Below are 20,995 nucleotides of genomic sequence, written 5' to 3'. Positions count from 1 at the left end.
TCCAACAGACTGCAAGTTCCTTCAAAGATAGACAATGTATCTTGTTCAACATTCCTTCCTTCCTATCACCAAGCATGATCCTTGCTAGATAGCAAGCACTCAATAAATATTTGTTGAATAAGTCATGAAAACACATAACCAAAAAAAAGGAAGTCTCAACACTAGTATGCATATAACATAGTAGCCAATTTATAATCTGTGGTATTCCAAAAGTCCATTTATAAATTGGTTTGGTAGCCCTCTGAAACACATTTTTTCATAGAAACATTATTACATGTAGTCTAAAACTAGCTACTTCCTCCAAAGTCTATTTCATCTATAATGTAGACAAACTGTATTATTTACAGTTACTACAGACCCTGACTGTTGGATATCACTAATGCTGGGGAAAATGTATTAAGAATTCCAACTCAGCAATAACATGAATTATTTCTGGCTGCTGTCCAGAAATAGAAATACAGAGTTCCAGTTTACATAGGTAGTTGAGGACAAAGGTTCTAACAGGAAGGAATGAAAAAGGACTAAACACTGGGAATTAGGGTAGCAAGGACTGATCTTCTGCTGCCATTAATCTTTGGGAACATTTCCAGTCTGGGGAAAACTGACTTTTCCTCGCCTTTCTCTCCTTTCAAGGATCCTAGGAATCAGGTGCCAATTTTCTACTGATTGCTGATACTTGTCTGACATCCAACTAGGATTTTTCACCACAGATTTGAAATTATCTAAAAGGTTCTCATATATACTCTTTCTACAGAAGCAAGCATTCTGTACTCAGTATCAGGTACTTAGAAAGCTAAGCAAGCAAGCAAACAAGAAGAAAACAGCTATTAAATCTTGGAAAAACAACAGTTGTCAAACAAAAGAAATGTAATTATAGCTCAACTGTGAAATGTTTAACAAAGTCGTTATATTGTAAACAATGAACACTGATCAAACCAAAAATTTTAACATGGCAAAATGGAGCAGGGGAAATGTATTGCAAATATTTTCTTCCCATCTGTATTTTACATTTTCTTTTTCCTAACAAAACAGGTAGAGGAAGAATCCCAAGCAGGCTCTCGCTGTCAGTGCAAAGCCCGACGCAGAGCTCAATCTCACAAACCCCAAAATCATGACCTGAGCTGAAATCAGAGTCCCGTGCTTAACGGACTGAGCCATTCAAGCGCCCCTCAGGTAACTTTTTATCTATGGTGCAAAACAATGGTCCAAGGCTCATTTTTCCCCCTATGGATATTCAATTGTCTCAACATTATTCTTTGAAAAGACTATCATTTCCCTATTGAGTTATCTTATCTCATTCCCTAACATCAATTGACAATCTATATGAAGGTCTATTTCTGGACTCTCTTTTTTGGTTCACTAATCTAAATGGCTATCCTTATGCCAATTATCACAAAGTCTTAATTACTGTAACTTTATTCTAAGTATTTATATCATGCAGTATGCGTCTTTCAACTTTGTTCAGGATTAATTTGGCTAAACTTAAGTCCTTTGTGCTGCCTCATAAATTTTACATGCAGCTTGTTAGTTAATTTCTACAAAAGACTACAGGGATTTTGATTAGCATTGCAGTGAAAATATAAGTTAATTTACAGAGAAACGGGATCTTAACAATATTGAATCCTCTAATTCATGAACATGATGTACCTTGCCATTTATTTAAGCTTGCTTTGTATTCTCTAGACCATGTTTTGTAGTTTTCAGTTATATTTTGTTGAATTTATCTCAAAGTAGGTCATGTTTATTGATGTTACTGCAAATTGTATTTTTTAAATTTGAACTTGCAATTTTTTATTGCCAGTATATAAAAACTACAAATGATTTTTGTATTTGAACATGAATCCTGCAACCTTGATAAATTCACTCAGTTCTAGTGGCTTCAGTGTTCTTGGATTTTCCATGCAATCATGTTGTCTGTATACTTCTTCCTTTTCAATCTGTGTACCTTTTATTTGTTTTTCTAGCCTTATTACATAGTTATAAGAACAATGTTAAACCAAACAATGTTGGACAGAAGTGGTGAGAACAGATTCTCTTGTAATGTTCTAGATTTTAAGGGAATAGCATTCTGTCTTTGAGCATGAAGTATGATGTTAATTGTAAGTTTTTCACAAATGCCTTTTATTCAGATGATAAAGTCCTTTTCTATTCCTTGTTTGCTGAGAGATTTTATTATAAATGAATGTGGCAAGGCAACTGTTTGAGCTCTGAGGCTGAGGATAAGGAGATATGCTACTGGCTGAGAAGGGTTGGATAGGACTGCTGGCTTGGTTCTGTACCCAAGTGAGGCTGGAGAATGGGCTCCACATTTGCCTGGATTTTCTGGTCAGGCTTACTAGATGATCAGGTCTGGGTGCTATGTTTGGTTATAGATGGAGTAACGAATTCGTTTCCCTGCCCTGGCAGGGCAGCAAGACAGGACCCAGGGACTGTAAGGTTCATGGTTTGGGGACCCAAATCAGGCAAGACTATATACTGGCCAGGTGAAGCCACCAGTTTTGCTGTGCAGATGAGGGAAGCCATAGGCTATATTCTCTGTTCAAAAGTCACTATGCATGGGCTGTTAGATGGGCTATGCAGATACCATATACTCTGGTAAGGTTTTCTGATCGGGTAGACTGGAGGCTGTATTCACTAATAAGTGGGACCATAAATTGTTTCCCTGCCCGAGTGCAGTGGGAGAAGCAGCTACAATGCTAGTAAAGCTCTTTGTTGTCTTAAACTCAAGCTGACCTGTACCCCAAATTCCCTAGCTGAACAGGTGTCTGGCTTTGCTCTGCAAACTATCAACTCTGCCTGCCCTTCTACTGGCTCAGGTGCTTCTGGGCTACATAGCTTTCAGGTATTCTCACTAGCCCCTCTGGTCAGATGAGGCCAGGAATCAGAGTGGGTAGGTACAGTTATGTCTCACCCTTGCCTCAGCTGGAAAGAGGGACTGCTCTAGGTTACTCTCAATTTCCCGAATAGGCTCTCTGTTTGGGAGCTACTTTCAGCCTTGGATATGAATTAAGGCCTGTGCTTAGCACAGGAATCCTCATGCCTGGAACTGGCTTTGCTCTGGGGGCAATCAGCTTGGCCCACTTGCCCCTTGGCTTGAGTGTTACTATGCTGCACAACTTCTAGATGTTTTCACTAGCCCCTCTGGTCAAATGTAGCCAGGAGACATTCTCTGTAGCAGGTGGGGCTATGACTAACCTCGCTGCCTGGGCATGGACAAACTGGCCTCTACGGTGGGTGAAAATCCTCATATGATATGAATTAAGCAGATATGCACCCTGCTGTGCTCGTTGGTCAGAGTGTGTCACTGATGTCGTTCTGCACATGAGCAAAGTCACCTGTTGGGATAATAACAATGATGTTGCAGGTACAAACTCAGTGTGCCAAGGTTTAGGTGCTGGTTATTGCAAGCTCCTCCCTGCTTCTCTGTCACTGTCAAATTCCCACTGATTGAGCCTCACAAGCTTCCCTGCAATCCCCATGGATAAAGATCAAAGTAGTGGCTCTGGCAGGGCAACCCATAATACTGGGGTGGGGGGGTAGGGTGGTGCTGCTGGTGCTGGTTTTTGCCATGGATTTTCTTTTTTGCTGGAGGAGCCAAAGGCTCAGGGGGAATATCCTCAAATGGTGCTACATTGACTAAGGGGTACAGCTATGCAGTCAACATGTAGCCACTTCTCTTACCCTTATAATGTGGTCTGTCTTGGTCTTTAGGGTATGGGGGGAGAGGGGGGAAGGAAGGGATGTTTCAGCCTTACCCCTGTGTGCTAAGATTCTCTTAGGGGTATCTTCTTCCTGAATACTTGTGAGTTATTGTTCTTGTGAGGAGTAACAAATTCAGGAACAACCTATGTTGTCATCTTAGTGACCTATCAATTTCCTCTTTAATCCTGGAAATAATCTTTGTTCTGAAGTCTCTATTATCTGATATTACAGTATTTACACATCAGCTTTCCTTTGATTATGTTTGCATGATATAACTTTTTTCATCCATTTATTTTTAACGTTTAGCCTTCATACATAAAAATAACTTTTTTGCAGATATCATGATTTATGCGATGTGACACTTCCTACCATTTAACTTGGTGGGTTTAGATCATTTACATTCTATGTAATTATTGATAAAACTAGATTAAAACCCAACATCTTATTAGTTGTGTTCTGATTGAGCCAGTTGTTCTTTTTCCTTTCTTTTCTGCCTTTTTTGGATTAATTTAGATTTCTTTTTTGTCATTAGATTATTGTGTCCATTATATGTACATTTTAAAACGTTTTATCTTGAAATAATTTTAGACACACCAGAGGTTGCAAAAAAATAATAGTTTCTGTGTAACCTTAATCTAGCTTCCCTAATGATAATTTCTTATATAACCATAGTACCAGGAAAATGGCATTGGTATAATAACACTTTCTACCATCATAATTCCATTGTTTTGAAAATGTTATAAAAAATGGTGTCACATATGTAAACTTTTGAGACTGGCTTCTTTCCATCAGTATGAGACCTCTGGATTCATCCAGTTTGTTGTGTTTATCAATAGTTCATTCCTTCTTTTTTTTTTTTTAAGTTTATTTATTTTTGAGAGAGAGAGAATGAGAGATAGCAGGGGAGGGGCAGAGAGAGAAGGAGAGAGAGAGAATCCCAAGCAGGCTCCACACCATCAGTGCAGAGGCTGATGCAGGGCTCGAACTCACAAACCTTGAGATCATGACCTGAGCCAAAATCAAGAGACGGACACTTAACCGACTGAGTCAACCAGGCGCCCCAATAGTTCAATTCCTCTTAACTCAGTATTCCATTGTATGGATATACTACAATTTGTTTGAAGGACATTTGGACTCATAAAGGGGTCTGTGTAAACCAAAGTTTTCATTGCTCTAGGATAAACATCCAGGACATTTAAGATTTTTTTATGATTATATTTTATCTCCTGTATTGGTTTATAAACTGATTGAAAAACTTTTCTCTTTCTTCAATTCTGTTTTTTATTTCTAGCACTTCCATTTTACTGTCATTAAATTGTTCATATTGCTGCGGCACCTGGGGACTCAGTTGGTTGAGGGTCCAACTCTTGATCTTGGCTCAGGTCATAATCTTATGGTCATGAGATTGAGCCCTACATTGGGCTCCATGCTGAGCATGGAGATGGCTTAAGATTTTCTCTTGCCTCCCCTGCTCACACATGCATGCTGTCTCTTTCTCAAAAAAACTAAAAATAAATAAAATATTCATATTTATTCTGAAATTCTCCACCTTTTCATGTATACTGTTTACCTTTGCCACTAGATCATTTAACATATTATTCATAGCTTTCTACAAGACCTTGTCTAATAGTTCTACAGTCTAAGTCATTTATCAGTTTGACTTTATTATTTGCTTTATCTCTTGAGAATGGACTTTTTTTTAAAAAAATTACTTTTGTTTATTTCATAATTTCTATTATGTGTGAGAAATTATATGTAGAAGAATAGAACAGTCTGAGATAATTGATACTTATACCCAGAAATGGGCATGCTTTTTTTTTTTTTTTGAGGGGGGGTGATCAGGATGATAGTGTGGGAAGGAGTGAGACAATCTCGTCAGTAATGAGTTTTATTTAGGTCCCCTTATATTTAGGTTCTTTTTTTGTTACATTTGCCTTCAATACACAACAAACTTTGAACTCCCCCAGCAATAGGATGCTTCTACCTTGTGCTAGTATGTGCCAAGGTTTTTTGTTTTGTTTTTTTTTAGGTATTCCAGCTGCATACTCCAGATGTCCCTACATGCCTGCACTGAAGACTCATGTCTCTCTCCCTTGACAGACTGATCTTCATGGTTTCTCAGTGTTAAGTTCCTGGTAGGGGGCAGGGGACCTCTTAAGTCTCCTAGTACCAACTCAGTGTAAGGCAGTCCCCTTGATCCAGCTGAGCCTTACAGGTGGGACTTCCCTGGAGTTTCTGCCTCTCCCCTGGCTATAATGGATCTCTGTCTCATAACAGTGCAAGTTCCTGATTTCGATAGGGTTTTCTGCTAGCCTGCACGGGTAGATAGCTTTTGTTACGAACCAGCACCCGGAAGCAATTTTGCTTAATATAAGGTTCTGGAAGAAGGTACTGGACTTAGTAGTCCACTAATGGGAGTGCTCTATGATCTTCTAGTCAGCACCTGGTAGAGGCCAATGGAAATAAAGCTTCTGAGTGAGTGTGGACTTGCTGTGTCAAGACCCCCTTATTCTGAATAGTCAGGATAGCCCATGCCAAGTCTTTATAATTTTCTTAAAATTTTAGCCATTTTCTTTTTATCCACTTTTATGGTAACTACCCTCATGCTAACCTTGCTCTGTCAGGTAATAAATTTTCATGTTTCATCTTTCCTCTCAACAAACTCAATAAAAGAAGAAAGTTTTCTGAACCTAAGAAAGCATATCTATGAAAAACTTAAAGATAACATCATAATTAATGGTGAAAGGCTGAATGCTTTCCCCCTATGGATGACAGCAAGGCAAAGTTGTTCAATCGTATTGCTTCTACTCAAAACTGTATTTGCATTCCTTCAATGTGATAGTCAAGAAAAATAAATAAAAGATTACACCCATGTCTTTACGTGCAGACAAAATGATGTTCTATACAGAAAATCCCACACAATTTACCAAAAATCCATAAGCATTAATAAGTGAGCTCAGCAAAATCAAAGGACAAAAGTTCAATAAATAAAAAGAGACAATAATTCTGCATTTAGCAATAAAAAGTAGAAATTTAAATTTAAAAATACTATTTACAAGTGCCTAAAAAGACGTGAAATCACTAAAATAAATCTAGCAAAATGTATTCACTGAGACTAGAAAACAAGGCTAGGAGAAATTAAAGAAGACACTCTTTCCATAGATCAGGAAATTCAATTAAGAAGTCAGTTCTCCCAAGTGAATTTATAATTCAAAATAATTCCAATCAAAATTGTATATACTTAACAAACTAATTGTAAAACTCATCAGGCTTTTTATAAAATTTAACCTGTGTCTTCCATATGACCCAACCATTCTATTCCTGGTTATTTACTCAAGGGAAATGAAAATCTGTCCATATAAAGACCTGTACATGAATGATCACAGCAGTTTTACTCACAGTGGCCCAAACTCATAAGACACACCAAATGGTCATTAGCTGGTGAAGGAATAAATCCATACACTAGAATATTATTCAGAAATAAAAATGGAAAAAACAAAATGACATAGGCAAAAACATGGATCAGTATTCAGAAGCTTTATGCTAAGTGAAAGAAGCCAGACACAAGACTATATACTATATGATTCTATTTTTGTAACATTCAGGAAAACACAAACCTACAGTGATAGAAAACAGCTGTGTGAATGCTGAGGTGCAGAGGGTGGGTGTGAGGCAAAGGACTACAAAGGTGCATGAAAGAACTTTTTGTGGTAATGGAAATATTCTTTATCTTGATGGTGCTGGTGATTGACTCTATGTATTGGCCAAGTCTCATCAGGCTATACATTTTAAAAGGATGAATTTCACTGAATGTAAATTATACCTTAATATACCTTACTTAAAAAATTATCTTATAAAAAAATCTCAGAATTGGAAAGGAATGACACTCATTAGCATGTCTAAGTTCTACCATGCTAGTAAAAACAACAATGTGTGATGAATCTACTTTATATTCAAACTGAGATTTAAAACTCTAACACCTCTAATTTGCACTTTTAGACAAATAGAATATGAGCACATCTATCTCTGTAGGGAACAAGAAACACAATACCAATTAAAAATGATTGACTTAAATAAAAAAAAACATTATTTGTAGCAGTTATGTAGCAAAAGCCACAGAAAAATCTGATGACAAAGATGAATATATTTATGTCCTTTAAATGAAAAAGTGTAAAGCGTATTATACTCCCTCATCAAAGTGTACCCATATATTGGAAAGGATCAGTATATGGACCAATATAACGGTGTTTATTATACCATTGTTTATGTTGAATATGTCTGAATTTTTCCATAAAAGAGAGTTAAAAAATTAAATGGCAAAGACATGCTGTAGTATGCAAATAAGCTGTTGAAATATAAGCATTAAAATACATTAAATAATTTGTATCAAGACAAATACATGATGTCCCAGCAATGAGTACCTTGGCAATAGCAGTTTGTTTAAACATGCGAGTAACCAACCCCATGACAGTCTCGGTGGCACCTGAATTTGGAGCTCTCATTAATTTTTCCCACTCCTCAAAACTGTTATTCAATTCCTGTGTGGGAGAAAATAATAATGTTTAGAAATACAACATAAAGAACAGAAAAGCAACTAATGCAATAATGAATTATGTCCTACTCTTTTTTCTTTGGAAAGATATAAAAAGAAATTCTCAAAGATACCAATGTGTTCATTTAAAAACATCAATATGGGGCGCCTGGGTGGCTCAGTCGGTTGAGTATCCAACTTTGGCTCAGATCATGATCTCGTGGTTTGTGGGTTGGAGCCCACCGTGTTGGGCTCTGTGTTGACAGCTCACAGCCTGGAGCCTGCTTTGTATTCTGTGTCTCCCTCTCTCTGCCCTTCCCCTGCTCGTGCTCTGTCTCTCAAAAATAAATAAATGTTAAAAAAAACCCTTTTTTTAAAACATCAATATGGAGACAGGTCAGTCACATGTTCACACCAATGACAAAAACCGATGAAAAGCTGTGGGTGAAAGCCAAGCCCTTTGCTAATACCATAAATCAAACAATGGGAGCGTCCCCATATGGAAAAACATTTTGTAAAGTAAAAATAAAAGTCTGCATACATAAGAAAGGCAAATAGTGAAAATATATACAGCAGAAGGTATTTTTTTTTCAATATATGAAATTTATTGTCAAATTGGTTTCCATACAACACCCAGTGCTCATCCCAACAGGTGCCCTCCTCAATACCCATCACCTACCCTCCCCTCCCTCCCAACCCCCATCAACCCTCAGTTTGTTCTCAGTTTTTAACAGTCTCTTATGCTTTGGCTCTCTCCCACTCTAACCTCTTTTTTTTTTTTCCTTCCCCTCCCCCATGGGTTTCTGTTAAGTTTCTCAGGATCCACATTAGAGTGAAACCATATGGTATCTGTCTTTCTCTGTATGGCTTATTTCACTTAGCATCACACTCTCCAGTTCCATCCATGTTGCTACAAAGGGCCATATTTCGTTCTTTCTCATTGCCATGTAGTACTCCATTGTGTATATAAACCACAATTTCTTTATCCATTCATCAGTTGATAGACATTTAGGCTCTTTCCACAATTTGGCTATTGTTGAGAGTGCCAGCAGCAGGTATTTTGATAAAGAAATTGGATTTCATTTAAGTAAGCATAAAGACTTGAGGAATATTAGCAAAATAAAAATGTAACATAGTCACATATTGACTCTTATTTTTATTTCTTTTTTTTAATGTCTATTTATTTATTTTGAGAGAGAGAGAGTGTGTGTGTGTGAGGAGGGGAGGGGCAGAGAGAGGGAGAGAGACAGAATCCCTAGCAGGCTCCATGCTGACAGCATACAGCCCAATACATGACTCTATCCCATGAACTGTGAGATCATTACCTGAGCTAAAATCAAGAGTGTGATGCCTAACTGACTGAGTCAAGCAGGTACCCCTGTTTTTCTTTCTAATGCTAACATAATGGATAAAGAAAATCAGATCATTTTATTTTACCAATAACATATTGCTCAATGTTTACAAAATGTCTACCTTAAGCTTTCAAGATAAAACAACGTAATGAATAGTCTTTGTCGACAAAGTCTTGTCCAGATTTAAAGCAATTTCAGAGAATATATAAGCATTGCACCCCCTAAAAGTAAATGTAGGTCAGGATTTCTAAGGACCTTCACATCTTCCATCATGATCACAGTTTTAAGATCTCAAGAAGCCTACCTCCAATTTACTCTAGAAGATAGCTCAAACTTGAAAAAAATCCTAGAGCAAGAAACACAACTCCCTTCCTAATTATTAGGCTTCACACCCTACAGATCCTTAGAATTCTTAATACTAAATTTTTGTTGCAATTGAAGTGCTTTTTTTCTATAGTGAGCAGAAATTTTTTTCAATCAGTAGGATACTGAATCTTTTCACATTATTTGATGACTGAAGTTAATTACTTCCGTTCTTGTCTTAAAATGATACAAAGTCAGTTCATATGTTCTATTAATTAAACCTATTTTAAGAAAGCAGACTTTTCCTTCTATGAAATATCAATATGTACAATCTTTCATAGTATAATTTAAAATGACTTAAAGCAAGACTTCCAATTGGGGCACTTGAGTTGGTCAGTTGGTTAAGTGTCCGACTCTTAGGTTTCAGCTCAGGTCATGATCTCATGGATCGTGAGTTCAAGACCCGCATCAGGCTCTGCACTGACAGTGCAGAACCTGCTTGGGATTCTCTCTCTTTCCCTCTCTCTCTGCCCCTCCCCTGCTCACACACACACACACTCTCTCTCTCAAAATAAATAAACTTTAAAAAAAAATTAAAAAAGAAAAAAGACTTCCAATCAAACACATGTTCTTACCTTGGCAGCTGCTGATGGAAGATCAAAGGGAATCCGCTGCCTGACTTTAGGGGGCAGCTGGGTTAAAACATCAGTCTTCAATCTTCTAATCATTATGTCACTTAGTAGATGATGAAGTTCATTCAGATTTGATGCCCCTCTATAATCCCACTGAGGCCTTTTACCAAAAAATCTGTTAACATGCAGAAAAATTATGTTGCAAAGCTGACTGTTAGAGCAGGAAAACAATTTTTCCAGGTTTTTTTTTCCTTTTAATGATAAGGAGCCACGACACTGTTTTTACTGTTATTTCTGAATGCAAATTAGTTTCTAAAAGCTCAGCTTGAGAAATAGTAATAAGATTACATATTACTCTCAGCCACAGAAAATGTTAATTGTCTAACATACTGCTTATGCTGAGTTAATGCAAGACTCGAATGAACTGATAACTTTAACTACCACTGGCATTTTGAGTGGGCTCACAAATGGCAGTGTGCTAAACAGATCTAGCCCCATGTAGGCACTACTTGCCAGTGTATCAGCTAGTCTACATAACAATCAAACCACCTAGAACACTGCCATAATCTCTAAGAGAAGGTATCTCCCATTCTGCTGTTAAGCATAACAGATTCATCACTTGGTGATCTCTTCTTCCTTTGAAACCACTGGACATACAGTAAAGGAAATTAAAAAAAAAAAAAAAAAGACACAAACACACTATGAAGAGAGGAGGGGAGAGAAAAAATCATAGGATAAAAAAAATCTCAACATATATTTGTAAGTCAATGCTGACAGACCAATGGTAGCTAATTTGGCAAAAGCAAAGAAACCACAACTTAAAGTGCTTGCAAAAGTGAACACATCCTCTAGACCTTTGAGAAGATCAGAAGTTAGAAGAACCAAGCATTGAGGGTGTAAAGAAAAGAGTTGGAATCTACTGGATCTACTGAACCTAGGGATCAAGAGAGCTGGCCTAATAATATCCCCCTATCAGGACAACCTAAAAACTACCCACAAAATTCCCAATCATCTTCTAGGGCCCATACTATTGAAGATAGCTGATAGAGAATAATTAACAAGAGGAAAACTCCTGTTAGGTTGTATCATGATTACTGACATTAATATTTAAATGATTATTCATTTTAATGGCATTGTGGTGGTATTTTAGGACAATAGTGTCAATTTGAGAAACTTGAAACTCGTTAACTTTATTTTTTTAATTAAATGTATTTTGATAACAAACATACAAGATTAGTACAGACAACATTAAAAACATGCATTTGCATGTAGAATCAACTAGAAAAGTAGAGTGAATGGATGCAACTACTGTATGAGAAAATGAGAGATATTATTTGGTTGTGATCAATAAGAAATTCGCTTCTTGTTTATTATTTTTTAATTTTTATTTTGAGGCAGGGGAAGGGCAGAGGGAGAGGGAGATGGAGAATCTTAAGCAGGCTCCCTTGATCTAATGACCTGTGAAATTATGACCTGAATCAAAATCAAGAGTTGGAGGCTTAATCAACTAAGCACCCAGAAACCCCTCAAATTCACTTGTTATTTAAAAGAAAAACCAAGTGCTGGCATTGTAAAAGAAGAAAAAAAAAAGCCTTACTAGATTCATTTATAATTGCTATAAATTATATTATTGAAGTTGACTTCCTTTAATGTCTTATGTCCCCCAAATTTATATTAAAAATTTATATACTAATGAAATTGGAAGAATAACTTGCCAATACCCAATTATGTCACCATTTTTTCCATTCACAATCATATAATTAGGTACATTTTGACCTCCTGGTAAAAAAATATATATATACACATATATATATTTAATTATTAAAATATTTTTAAATTTTTAAAAATAATTTAAATTAATAATTTAATTATTAAAATAATAATTAAAATATCAAAATATACCTATATATCTATATCCAATGTTCAGATATATATATATCCAATGTTCAGAACTACCAATGATAGGAAAAACAGGTTGAATCTTTTGTTTTTTGAGAATGAAATGTTTACAATTAAAATGAATTCTGCACACTCTCCATCTATGCAATACAGTGTGCAGGTATACAACATGCTAGGTGGAGGTCTTCTGGCACAAGTGTTCCATAATGGCAGGGACAGCACACAGATGTCTTCACACAGGCCAACCACACGGGCCTCACTTGCCTCATCCAGAGCACCAATATTTGTGCTCTGAAAGGGCAAGTCTGTTTAGAAGTCAGAGCAATCTAATTTCAGATGGAACTGTATCATAACAGGCAAAGGTTTCCTCACTCCTCCAGGAAAGGATGCACTATGGAGAGAAGCTTTTATAGCCAGTTGCCTCTGGGGTGCTTTATCACTGATTGATTGCAAGCCCTGCGCCTGGTATGAGCTATGGTTTAGAGAAATCCTTTCTCCCAACACCCTTTCTCTTTAGGCTGGAGTCAGACTGCTAGAGGTGGCCCTCTTTAGAGTGTTGGCAGGCCACATGCTGCAGAACACCCTGCCTCAAGTTTGGGGTATAAAGGGGAAATGAGATGGGGAGGGGAGGCTAAAAGATATGTCACTTATAAATGTCTGGTCTCTTCCTGCTAAATTTGATGGTAAATACATATACTTTTAGAATAGCCTGTTGTTTTCTTTAAGCAGCTTTACTGAGATGTAACTCATAATGCCATAAAATTCACCCACTTAAAGTACACAATTCAATGATTTCTCATGTCCTCTCAGTTATGACCAACCATCATCACAGTAAATGTTAGAACGTTTTCAACATCTCAAGAAGGAACCCCATAATCTTTAGCTATCAATCCCTTAACCACTGTCCTGCCCCCAAAACCTAAGCAACCATTAATCCATTTTCTATCTCAAAGGATTTCCCTAAACTTTCATAGACAGAGAATTAATAGTGTATAGTCCCTTGTGACTGTACCCCTCACTTTACTAATTTTGTAATGTTTTCAAGGTTCACCCATGCTGTAGCATATATTCATTTTTTAGGGCTAAATAATATTCCATTATATGGATATACCATCCCATTTATCTGTTGACAGACATTTCGGTTGTTTCCAACTTTTGGCTTTTATAAATAATGTTCCTGAAAGCATTCACGTACAAGTATTTGTTTGGACATATATTTTTCATTACTCTTGGGTATATACCTTGTGTTGAAAAGCTGAGTCATATGGTACAACTACATTTAACCATTTGAGAAAGTGCCAGGTAGTTTTCCAAAGCAGCTATATCAGATCACATTACCACTAACAGTGTTCAAGGGATCCAATTTTTCGAAAACCTTACCAATAGTTGTAATCTGACTTTTTTTTTAATGTTTATTTTTGAGAGAGAGAGACAGACAGACAGAGAGAGCACAAGTGAGGGAGCAGCAGAGAGAGAAGGAGACACAGAATCTGAAGCAGGCTCCAGGCTCTGAGCTGTCAGCACAGAGCCTGACACAGGGTTTGAACTCATGAACCATGAGATCATGACCTGAGCCAAAGTTGGACCCTCAATCAACTGAAACACCCAGGCAACCCTAACAAAATGGTCATTTGACTTTTTGATTCCAGCCATCCTAGTGGGAATGAAATGGTAGCTCACTGAGGTTTTGATTTGCATTTTTCTGACGATTAATGATGCCATTTTTTTTTTCATGTGCTTTTGGCTATTTGCAGGTCTTTTTTGGAGAAACGTCTATGCAAACCCTTTGCCATTAAAAAATTTTTTTTTAAATGTTTATTTTTGAGAGAGAGAGAGAGAGAGAGAGAGAGAGAGAGAGAAAGCAAGCGGAGAGGGGCAGAGAGAGATGGAGAGAATACCAAGCAGACTCTGCCCTAACAGTACAAAGCCACATGTGGGGCTCGAACGCATGAACTGTGAGATCATAACCTAAGCCAAAATTGGGTGCTCAACCAATGAAGCCTGTATTCAAGAAACAGTATTTTACCAGAGAAGAATCTGTTAGGATTTTATTAGAGCCTGACTGCTCTAGAAGAGAAATAGCCACCTCCATTCCCCTGTAGCCATACTTTCTTGGCTAAGTGGGGAAAAGCGACTGAGAAGCACTGGTTTATTTCACAGTCTAGGCATATGAGTTCAACAAAAGATTGAGACCTATGGACTATAAAAACCTTCCCCTCCCTCCACAACTTATACCACTACATTACCAGAAGTCACTTACTAAAGCTCTTTTCACTTGGTTAATCATGTCCACCTTTCAATAAAAAAAAAACTATTATAAGGCATACTGAAAGGTAAAAAAACAGTCTGAAGAGACGGAGCAAGCATCAGAATCAGAGTTATATATGTCAGGAATGCTGTAATTTTTTTAAAAATATGATAAATATGATAAGGCTATTAATGGGAAAGGTAAACAAGCAAGAATAAATGGATAATATATGCAGAGATAAGGAAATGCTAAGAAAGAATAAAAATGAAATGCAGGGGCACCTGGGTGGCTCAGTCAGTTGAGCTTTTGACTTCAGCTCAGGTCATGATCTCACGGTCTGTGAGTTTGAGCCCCGCGTTGGGCTCTGTGCTAACAGCTCGGAGCCTGGAGCCTGCTTCGGATTCTGTGTCTCCCTCTCTCTCTGCCCCTCTCCTGTTCATGTGCAGTATGAAAAATGCCTTTAATGGTCCCATTAATAGACTGGACATGGCTGAGAAGAGACTCTCTAAGCTTCAGGATATAATAGAAAATCCCCAAACTGAAAAGCTTAAGGAAAAAAGACTTGGAGCACTGGGGTGGTTCAGTTGGTCAAGTGACTGAGTCCTGATTTCAGCTCAGGTCATAATCTCACAGTTCATGAGATTGAGCCCCGTGTCAGGCTCCATGCTGACAGCACAGTGCCTGCTTGATACTCTCTATCTATCTCTCTCTCTCTACTCCTCCCCTGCTCTCTCTCTTTCTCTCAAAATAAATAAATTTTAAAAAGACTGAAAGCAACATAATAGAGCATCCAAAAACTATGGGAAAAACTATAAAAAGTGTAACATACAAATAATGGGAATACCAGCAGAAGAAGAAAGAGAGAATGTAAGAGAAGAAATATTTGAAATAATAATGACAGAACTATTCTATTTAATGTCAAGACACCAAAACACTGAACCAGAAAGTTCAAGGAACATCTAGCAGGATATACCCCAAACACTGTACCTACACACATCATATTCAAACTTCAGAAAATCAAAGATAAAATCTTGAGAGAAAATCAAAATTTTAGGAAAAAACATAGTGTCTATACAGGAGCAAAAGTAAGAATTACATACAACTTCACCTCTTTAACACAACAAGAGAGCGAAGAGAAATATTTCAAGTGGTGAAAGAAAAAATTCACCAACCTAGAATTCTGTATTCTATGAAATTATTTTTGAAAAGTCAAGGAGAAATGAAGACTTTACCAAACAAAAATTAATAAAATTTGTTGCTAGAAGACTGGCTTTGCAAGAACTACTAAAAGAAGTTCTTCAGAGAGAAGGAAAATGATAAAGGTCAGAAAATCAGATCTATATAAAGAAGGGAAGAGTGTTAGGGAATGAATAAGTGAAGATAAAATAAAAACTTTTATTTTTCTTATTCTTAATTCTCTAACAACAGTATGATCAAAATAATAATAGCAAAAATGTATTCCATTACATTCTTTTTATCTGTTGAACTATGCTTTACACATTAAGTGACATGATTGACAGCAATCTATCTATCTATGCTTATTCATAAGTGAAATGAAGGGCAGTGAGGATACAAGGGACTACAGGGAGGAATCAGGATTATTTTAATATTATAAGGTACTTGCAAGGACCATGGTATGGCAATGACATTTTAGATACAATACCAAAGGCACAATCTAATCAAGAAATAATTGATGAGTGGGACTTCATTAACATAAAAACATTCTGCTCTATGAAGGACAATGTCAAGAGAATGAAACAATAGTCAGATTGGGGGAAATAGTTGCAAAAGATAGATCTATGAAAGACTGTTTTCCAAAATATAAAAAGAACTCTTAATAAGAAAAATGAACAACTTGATTAAAAAATGGCAAAAGATGTAAACAGGCATCTCACCAAAGACACACAGATTCCAAGAAAGCATAGGAAATGATGTATAACATTGTAAGTCATTAGGAAATTGCAATGTAAAACAACAAGAAACTCATAGATACTTATTAGAATGGCTAAAGTCTCAAATACTAACAATACCAAATGCTGACAAGGATGTGGAACAACAAGAAATCTCAGTCACTGCTCTGGGAATGCAAAATGGTAAAGACACTTTGGAAGAGTATTTGACAGTCTTACCATACGATACAGAAATCATGCTTCTTGATATTTATCTAGAGGATTTGAGAACTAATGTCTAAACAAAAATCTGCACATGAATGCTTACAGCCAAACTGCCACAACTTGGAAGCAATCAAGATATTCTTGAACAGGTGAATGGATAAGCAGTGGTACATGCCAGCAGTGGAATACCACTAGGCACTAAACAAGAATGAGCTATCAAGCCATGAAAAGACATAGAGGCACCTTAAATGTATATTAATAAATCAAAGAAGCTTATCTTAAAAAGTTACCTACTATGTGATTCCAACTATTAAATAGTCTCAAAAAGGCAAAACTATGGAAACAGTAAGATGGTTCCCAGAAGTTACAGAGAAAGGAGTGATGAAGAAGCAAAGCACAGAGAAATTTTAAGGCAGTAAAACTATTCCACATGATACTACAATGGTAATGAACCAAAATGTAAACTATGGACATAAGGTAATAGTGATGTGTCAATGTAGGTTCATTGATTATAACAAACGTGCCATTATGGTGCAGAATTTCAGAGTCAGGGAGGTTTTACTTTTGTTAAGTGCAGGGGGTATATGGAAGCTCCCTGTACTTTCCACTCAATTTTGCTGTGACATGTGCTCTTAGAAAATCGCTTATTAATTAGTTAAGCACCTGACCCTTGATTTTGGCTCAGGTCCTGAACTCATGGTTTGTGAGACTGAGCCCCACATCTGACAGCACAGAGCCTTCCTCGGATTCTCTCCCTGCCTCTCCCCTGCTTGCATGTCTCAAAATAAATGAACTAAACTTAAAAAAAGTTGTTTATTTATTAAAAAAGAAGTGGTGAGGGAAGGTTGCTTATACCAATCTCTGCCCTCCATATTCCCCAAATTCCCCTAATAAAGCCCACCAAGTCTATAAATCTTTTTTTTTTTAAGTTTATTTATTTTTTTGAGGGGGGGGGGTGTGGAGGCAGAGACAGAGAGAAAATCCCAAGTGGGCTCCACACTGTCAGTGCAGAGCCTAACGCAGGGCTCAAATTGGCAAACCCTGAGATCATGATGTGAGCCAAACCAAAAGTTGAACACTTAACTGACTGAGCCACCTAGGCGCCCGAAGTCTATGGATCTTCTTAGCTAAGAGTACCTGTGCTGATGTCATATTGCTTAGGATCTTGAGCTGGAGGCCTTTTAAGTGCCCAGGGCCTAAGAATTTTCAAAGTTCTATGAGGATTTTTAAAAACAGGAGAAATAAAGTAAAACACAAAACAAAACGACCCCCCAAAACAAATTACTAGCTCCAAATGTCAATAACATCAATTGCAATGATGATAGTATAATCAAGTATTCTCTATGAAGTAATTCATTAAACCCTCACAACTCTCTGTGATAGGTAAAGTACCAGTATCATCCTGTCTTGTGAACAAGGAAACAAAAGCATAGAAAGGTTGATGAATTTGTCCAAGGTCTCAAGGTGGTTAACAGTAGTACTAGGATTCAAACTTGGCAGTTAGACTCCAAAGTCCTGCTTGACTAAAACCCATATTTGACATAATGTAAAAATTATATTTAATGTGGAACTTGGGATTCTTTTGCTATGTCTGAGTTCATGTGTGTGTGTATGTGTGTGTGTGTCTGTGTGTTGGAGGCAAAGGTGTACAAAACGAGATTCTGAGACCTAAGAAGCATTCTTAACTTCAGGTCTTGCCCCTTTCTTTCCTGACTCTCAGTTTCCACAGTGTGAAACAGGAAGGGCCACTATTTCAGACAAATGATTGAATAAAATGTAGGTTGTACCAAATACGGACTATTAAGCAACTACTCATAAGAACCAAGCAACCAACTGAGGGAGATTTTTGCAAATCCTATCTCTGATAAGGAATTAATATCCAAAGAATTCATACAACTTAGTAGCAACAAAACAACCTGATTAAAAAAAAAAGGGCAAAGGATCTAAATAGACATTTTTCCAAAGAAGACATACAAATGGCCAATAGGCACATGAAATGATGTTCAACATAACTAATTATTAGGGAAATGCAAATCAAAACCATAATGAGATAGCATCTCATACCTGTTGGAATGGCTATTATCATAAAGACAAGAAGTAGTAAATGTTAAAGAAGATGTGGGGAAAAAAGAACCCTTGTACTCTGCTGGTGGCAACGTACACTGAGTGTAGCTGCTATGGGATACACTATGGAGATTCCTCAAAAGATTAAGAAAAGAACCACCATACGATCCAGCTATTCTATTTCTGGGTATTTATCCAAACCAAAAATGCTGATTTGAAAATATATATACATTTCTGTGTTCACTGCAGCATTATTTACAACAGTCAAGAAATGGATATGTCCATTGACGGAGGAATGGATAAAAATGTGGTATGCATGCGCACACAAACACACACACAAACACACACATACACACACACACACACACACACAGTGGAATACTACTCAGCCACAAAAAAATAATGAAATCTTGCCATTTGCAACAACATGGATTGATCTCCAAGGTATTATGCTACGTGAAATAAGTCATTCAAGGAAGGGCCATGGCGAGGTGGGGAAAATAGTTGAAGGGGATCAACTATAAGGTGATGGATGGTAACTAGACTTTTAGTGGTGATCCCTGCATAAAGATGTCTAATTATAATGTACACTTGAAACTGTATAATGTTATATACCAATTTTATCTCAATTTAAACAAATTTGTAAATAATTCCATATGTCTCCAAAACCAGGAAAATAATACATTTTCATTAATTAACCACTGGATACACATCTATAATGCCTTTTCTACATTTTCTACTGCTTATACTTTGTCTCTTCACATGACCCCTTTGTATTATTTTCTACAAAGAAATAGGATGATTCAGATTTGAACCAAGCATGGATGAGCAAACTTTGTTTTTTATAATTGTTACTTTTTCAAAGTTTCTTTCAGGCTTGCAACTTATCAGCACGTTGGGCAAAATTATTTCCGAATTATCCAATTTGAAAAATTTTTTATCAAGTTTCTACCACATATGAGCTCTAAGAATTCAAACAACTATTCACAGATTAATCCTTTGGCTGCATACGTTTCAACCTTGCTTCTCCTCCACTATTCATATCCTTCCAGCACCAGGTACCAAGGACAAGTTCACAAAGCAATGCATCTGTCATTCCTGCCCTAGGAGTGTTCCTGGAAGTCATTCCCACAGTGAGTTGACTATAACTTAACTATACATGGAAATTACTGAGAACTATGTAAATAGAGATCACTAAACTCATGCTCAAATATAATGTGGTAACCTTATAAGTCAGACTCTCCCCCTCCTCCATGTTTTACTCGTTTTTGTTGTTGTTGTTATTCTTTTTGATCATTTATTCATTTATTTTTTAACTTTTGTAAGCTGTCTCTGTGCTAAGGATAAGCCTGAGGTATAAACCTGAGGTCTTCTCAGTTCTCTTCTGAGCCTGTGTCTTTTCCTGGGCATGCACAGTCACTTTAAATTTAAGCAGTTGTGTCTGGATGTCTTAGTCCTAAATGTCTGGTTCCCAAATGGGGGGAAAAAAAATGAAATATTAGGGATATGGCATCAGCCCCTTAAATCCTATAGGAGTTGCTTCAGTCAAAAGGCAGGGGAGGAGAATGCAACGGGGAATAGGTGCAACAACAATGGATGACCCTACTTCATCTGTACCTCTATGATGAAAAGTACCAATCAGCTATCAGAGATTTTTTTTTTAAGTTTATTTTGAGAGAGCAAGAATGGGGGAGGTGCCAAGAGAGAGGAAGAGAGAGAATCCCAAGCAGGCTCTATACTGTCAGCACAGAACCAGATGCAGGGCCTAAATCTGTGAACTGTGAGATCATGACCTGAGACGAAATCAAGAGTTGGATGCATAACCGACTGAGACATCCAGGTGCCCCCAGAGAAGAGGTCTTTGATATGTGGAGAAAAGGGTTCTTTTTGCTTATCCACAAGTCATGTACAACTTGCTCCAGGAGCACGTATGAGGCTGTCTGCCGTGGGGCTGGAGGCAGAAGATGGTAGCTGTTACTTTGGTAACAGTTGCAACTGACTGAAATTAACCAAAATTTACTGTCCAGTAAATTTTCACCAAAATTTTTACCACAATTTACTGTCCAACTTCCCGTGGAAGTTGCAAGTCTTCAATATAATTCAGTTACAAAATTATGACATTGGACAGATTCTGTGAGTGCCAATTAATG

At 37.1% G+C, this 20,995-nt stretch overlaps 1 protein-coding gene across 3 annotated transcripts in view; it reads right to left on the bottom strand.

The window, feature by feature from the left end:
• Window positions 1–20,995, bottom strand: part of ZRANB3 (zinc finger RANBP2-type containing 3) — a 308,537-nt gene that overhangs the window by 76,406 nt on the left and 211,136 nt on the right. For all 3 annotated transcript variants that reach the window (XM_058715457.1, XM_058715456.1, XM_058715458.1), the window contains 2 exons: window positions 10,524–10,695; window positions 8,124–8,240 (listed from right to left, as the gene is read on the bottom strand). In XM_058715457.1, coding sequence (XP_058571440.1) covers window positions 8,124–8,240; window positions 10,524–10,695 — 289 coding nt within the window. The remainder of the gene's footprint in view (window positions 1–8,123; window positions 8,241–10,523; window positions 10,696–20,995) is intronic.

This window comes from Neofelis nebulosa, chromosome 2, assembly GCF_028018385.1.
Source record: "Neofelis nebulosa isolate mNeoNeb1 chromosome 2, mNeoNeb1.pri, whole genome shotgun sequence".
NCBI classification, from domain to species: domain Eukaryota; kingdom Metazoa; phylum Chordata; class Mammalia; order Carnivora; family Felidae; genus Neofelis; species Neofelis nebulosa.
This window is presented reverse-complemented; position numbering and strand designations above follow the sequence as displayed.